General features: G+C 39.2%; 1 protein-coding gene across 5 annotated transcripts; it reads right to left on the bottom strand.

Moving 5' to 3' along the window:
- Positions 1-312: 312 nt before the first annotated feature.
- Positions 313-4,434, bottom strand: ggctb (gamma-glutamylcyclotransferase b). Of its 5 annotated transcripts, XM_088306952.1 has the most exons (7): positions 4,142-4,433; positions 3,983-4,050; positions 3,764-3,903; positions 2,746-2,947; positions 2,531-2,676; positions 2,302-2,434; positions 313-715 (listed from the first exon to the last, which is right to left on the bottom strand). In XM_088306952.1, the coding sequence occupies exons 4-7, from the start codon at positions 2,854-2,856 to the stop codon at positions 593-595; spliced, it is 513 nt and encodes a 170-aa protein (XP_088163078.1). In that variant the 5' UTR covers positions 2,857-2,947; positions 3,764-3,903; positions 3,983-4,050; positions 4,142-4,433; the 3' UTR covers positions 313-592. The 5 variants fall into 5 exon arrangements, with proteins under 5 accessions (XP_088163078.1, XP_088163076.1, XP_088163077.1 ...); XM_088306950.1 differs by having other exon boundaries at positions 3,983-4,433; XM_088306951.1 differs by lacking the exon at positions 3,983-4,050.
- Between the last annotated feature and the right edge of the window lie 1,132 nt (positions 4,435-5,566).

Genomic DNA, 5,566 nt, shown 5'->3' with positions numbered 1-5,566 from the left:
AAAACACGAGACAGAGAATGGTTAAAGACACCATACTGTACGAATCAGTGAGACAAAGACGGAACATAACGAGAGTTTTGTTTCATAGATTTTTAATAGATCCATTGCCTGCTTGAAGGCCAGATTATGTCAAGTTTATGGAGGAAAGCGAGACTGAGGAAGGATGTAACAGCAATTGATGGTACTCAGCAAGTCCGTATAGGCATTATCAAGATCAGAAAAATCTGAGTCTAACATTCGTTCCATTGGGATCTGAGAAGATCCAGAGATGATTGCTCGCAAAAGCATACATTGACTGGATGTTCATTGTCGCCAGAGGCATCAAACATTTTATTGTCGAAAATAGTTCAAGTAACTTCAAACAAATTCTTTACGCAGCTAATAGCAAGCGATGAGATCTTTCTTCCTATAACTGAAATACAAGCGCAGTACATCAAGCACCATCTTGTCGTATAAATGAAGCATGACTAAGCAGGATAACATAAATATGTTAGATTTCAGTTGTATGTGATTTTGGTCCATTTAAAGCGGGAAATGCAGTCAGTTGGGTCCGGCCACACATGCGGTAGGAGTGTGTTTCTGCTTCTCTGGTTCACTCAAGCTCCAGCTCAACCATCAAAGGTAGAGGACCCTCATACTTGTTGGTCTTGATCGCTCTTAGCCTCTCCTGGTAGTCTTTTGGCAATCTGTTTTGCTCTGCTCCCATCACAATCACCTTCAGTGAGAAATTTAAAAATATAGATGGTCTATTGAAACATTCTGGTGTCTGCGATTGGCATTCATAATGTTGTCTGTACAATCACTGCACCTATTTTGTTTACTACGGAAATGAGGAACTGCAAATGTGGAGATAAACACTTTGACTGATATATATTAGTGCTGTCAAGTGATACATTTTTTTTTAACTAATTAAGCACCATAAATTTCATGATTAATCATGATTAATCACATTACTACTATTTTTTGCGATGCTTATAACGGATATTTACTAGAATAATATCTTGGAATTGATGCAAAATCATACGTTTAATTCAAAGACTGTTCTAATAGCTTTCTTGTATTCTTGAATACGAGAGACATCTATGCAGACATTTATTTTCGAAAACCAAGCGCCACACTCCAGCAGTGTTGGTTTTCAAGGCCCAGTGGTAACTTAAACACAGTGTTTTGTTCTGAGACGTGCTAAAGACAGCTAATATGGCACAATATTTGCAAAGTATGCAAATTATTTCTTAAGTAAATCAAGTTAAAATAACTGAGTTAAAATATTTAACTGAGTTAAAATTTTTGGGATTAATCACCTGAGTTAATGCGTTAGAGAGAGAGAGAGAGAGAGAGAGAGAGAGAGAGATTGAATGTCTGGATTCTTACTATCTGCATTATCAATCATTACTGTTTGCCAATTGATTTGCTGACAGGATTCTATAAATTCGTTTGCCGTACACACGGCTGGATACAGAAACCTTTGTTGTCCTGCGTGCTAAAAAGATCAGCATTTCAAGGGAGCAAATATCACCTCTTATATTGTAGGGATCCAATACAACAAAAAAGTGGTCCACGTGGTGGCCTAATGCATACACTGAATATGCAGTCGAGGACAAAGCAAAGGTCACAAAGCCATTGACCTACTGTCTTCATCTGCTTTCATTCTCACAGCAATACGCACATTATCCAAAGCTTTCAATGTGCAGAAGAACAATCTGGCATGCTCACAAACAAACAGTGTGATCATAGAGCGTGGCAGAGATGTGTGCAATGTGACCGATTGGTCGATAACTGTCAGGTGACGATGGGCGCAAGCAGATGAAGCCGTTTGCTGGATGGTTCGTGGAGGAAAAGGGTGAGGGCAAACAAGCGATGTTATGTTACAAAATGTATTCATTACTGATTCTATTTTCAGTATGCCCGGCAACACAATTGTAATTTTTTAAATAATTTAAAGGTTGATTTGGTTACTTCAAAATGCTATTAATCAGCAGATTAATCTAACTACATTAGTCCTTGTGGGAATTGGAAATTACCTTAAACCATGCAGTGAAGAAAACCCAAAGAATTTTATAATATTTGTACGCTTCCAACTTTGTGGGGGCTGAGTGGAAAATGTCCTTTTCTGTTCCAGAATGGTTGTCAAAACATGAGAAGACCATGAAAGGAATCAATTGTCATTATTAGCTTGTCTGGGAGAAAGGCAAGTGACATCCACTTTGACTTCTGAAATATGTCCCCTACTCGTGTTTGAGCAAAACAAAGGGGATTAAGAAGGCAAATATGTACAAAAGTAATAAATAAATGCACACTTACCAGTAAATATTGTGGTGATGGAGGGGCATACACACAGCTGTTCATCAAGTAGCTACGACAACTAAGCTCCTGGCCTTTTGTCCTTACTGATATTTCCACAGGGCTGTATGCACCCAACATGACGTTCTCTTGACTGTGTGTGCACATTTGGACAAACAAAAACACACGCGTCAGTTTCACAGGGGAAACTTTACACTGTGTCAAATTTGCTTGAGAGATGATTTGTTACCAATCTAGAGACTTGAGGTCAGACTTGTTCATCTTCCACACCACACCCCACACTTCATCTCCTGGGCTGCGCTCTATGGTGGCCACACCTCCATGCCACCGCTCATTGGCGTGGCCTTTATAGTTCCCAAATACTAATTTATAGTCCTGAAACAGAAATGAGTTGTCTGCGTACAACTATGAAGTCTATTGTGAGACAGCTTTAGATGACAATACCTTTAGTCTGGCCACACAGTGCAACGTTGCAGATGGATTCTTGAGCTGCAGTCGCTCCTTCAGCAAGTTGCTACCATATGCAAAGTACAAGAAGGTGAGGCTATCCTCCATGCTGTATCCAGTTATCAGGGGGGAGTCAAACAGACAGCTACTAATACAACCATTCGCAGTAAGGTAGTGGTGACTGAGCTGGGTCCAAGCTCTGTGTGCAGGGCAAAATGAGGTCAAGTTGAGAGAGCATGAGCTGGTGTAGGATCGAACTGAACTACTGACCTTCTCGCACTAACACACTATTCTCATGCTAATCCGGAGTTGAGTTGATGTTCACAGAGTGCCTTGTGGGTTAGTCAGTGTTCAAGTACATTTATATGTAAATACAGTCCACCAGGTTTACCGTTCGCAGCCTGCTATATTGTTGATTATTAAGTATTTTTTTTTGGCTTGTTTTTAAAATATACAGGCATTTTTTTTATAAAATAAATAAATTAATTAATTAAAATATACTATCCCACAACAGCTTGATGCTTCCCAATTGAAATCTTTAGCTTCATTATATAAATGACAGATACAATTAGATAAAGCAATTACTCGGATGTAGTTCTGTGCATGTTTCTGGAAGATTGTTTTTTTTTTTTTTTTTTTGAGTCAGTGGCGCTTCTGCCTTTTGCCCAGTTGTCAGTAAGTGGTGTATGAAACTGTTTTGTGTCATATCGCCTACATAGTGAATTTATTTCAACGTTGAATATACTGTGAAACAAATATCTCTCACGCATATCTTATCACAAAAGTATAGCAGGTTGAATTGTTGTCAGCAGAAAAACTGTTCAAGTTAGTCTGTCAGAAGTCTGTCGGTCCTACGTTCAACTCAACATCAATATGACATCAATTGAATAATGTTGATGTCAACTGGGTGCGAATCCATAATGCCCCCCGCCACGCCCCCCCAAAAAACTTTTTCGATCGCAACTGTTAACTTTCTGAATAAAATTAAACGGCCATTATTCGTAGCGATGCTTACCTTTTGTTGGTCGCCGTGATGGTTGACGCGCTTGATTTGGTTTGTGAAATAAGTCCTTTGTCGTTGCTTTTATGTATCTTTGTTTACAAAATTATACGGTTCCTCCAGGTGTAAACAAATTCTCCAAAATGTGTTCGACCCTTTCAAAAACAATAAACACAACGCGGTGAACTCCCGGTAAAAAAAAAAAACAAATGCCTGCTCTGTCGGCTTGCACACCTGTAAACATTTTATTTTACTTTTAGAATTTTGGCGGATTACATCTCCTCGGTGATTACCGCAACCTACTGTCACAGGAAAGGTGATCGCAAAGGGCTCGTTTATTCCATGTCCGCTTTCCCTTCACTACAACGACGCATGTATTTTGCGTATACTCACTGAGTAAGCCCTGGCTGGAGAGCGCAGTTCGAGGTGTGGGCCAATTTAAACGTTTGAGTCGACCCACAAGAATTTTAAGCGACTTTTCTTTTTTAAACTTCATTAACATTCGCACACCCTACATAAAAAAAATCTTACAGCCAGCTGTAACAGTGCAATGAATACATAAAACACAATTCTTGAATATAGAATATAACATTAAAGCCGCCAAGGAAATAGTTTAACACAAAGCAAAAGAAAAAAGAAGGCACTTGAGGAGTTAAACGTTTGGGTTGAGCCGAATGAGCCACGCCTTGAACAGCGCTCTGCCGCCTGACCAAGAACCCCTTGAGGGCTACTCAGACTCACTTAAGCTTGTGAACAGATGCAATGGTGACACCTAGCGGTCAATTTGGTGACCTACATCTATGCACTCGAAATGGCTCTTACTTTATATTTTGTTGAAAGATAATTTTGGTTGCTGAATCATGCGTCATATTCAACCTGATCAAAGCCCAGAGTTGAGGTCTGGTACTCTGCCTCTGGAAACAGCAGACATTTTGTTTGTGTTTCTTAAATGCTAATAACAATTAACATATTTTTTTCTTTCATTCTCCTTTGTCTCATGACTTGAGGATTCGGTTGTTGTGTAAACTGATGTGGCTGTATCTGTTTGCAATGTCAGAGGAAGAAAGACTCAAGTATCTGTTTCAGTATAAGCCATTTTATTTGGCTCAGTTTCTATTACGTGCTACGTAAGGGGACTCTTTGTGCTTGATATAATTGTGAAAGTCTGCCAACTGTCTATTTTTATGCCATATAAGACCACGTGGGCTGGCCACTTTTAATGGTACATGACACTAAACTCTCTCTCTCTCTCTTTCTCTCCCCCTCCCTCCCTCCCTCTCTCTCTCTCTCTCTCTCTCTCTCTCTCTCTCTCTCTCTCTCTCTCTCTCTCTACCTTGTAAATTCATATGTGAGGCAAAACATGTGAGCAAACACCTTTGGCAATATAGTGTATATATTTAATTGGATAATATACATGAGACATCTGGAATCTGGTTGTTGATGGAATCTGTTCATCTGGTCTTTTCAACAAGGGAAAGGCATTTCATTTGTGACAGAACATGTTATTCTTCTGTTGTTCTTTTTATTTCAACCAACCTTTCTAAAAATGTGCAAAAGAGTTTCCTCGGAAGAATGTTTTCATTAAATTCACCAGAGGATCAGTTGAGTGGAACCAAATGAGCAGTTCTTAATTACAAGCATTTGGACGTTTAACCATAAAAATGCTCACATACTCCTAAGCAGTGTTGTTTACACTACATTATATAGTGGGTTATATGCAACTGTTTTATTTTGAAAAGTAAAAACTGAAGAGTTCACATGTGGTCTCATGTCGCTGATTTACACGCCTACTCTGAATACAGTCATCTCAACAGTGTG

The sequence above is a fragment of the Idiotropiscis lumnitzeri genome, chromosome 10 (assembly GCF_059441095.1).
Source record: "Idiotropiscis lumnitzeri isolate Australia: NSW breed Sydney's pygmy pipehorse chromosome 10, RoL_Ilum_1.0, whole genome shotgun sequence".
Classification (NCBI taxonomy): Eukaryota; Metazoa; Chordata; class Actinopteri; order Syngnathiformes; family Syngnathidae; genus Idiotropiscis; species Idiotropiscis lumnitzeri.
The sequence above is the reverse complement of the archived record's forward strand: the minus strand, read 5'-3'. Positions and strand labels throughout refer to the sequence as shown.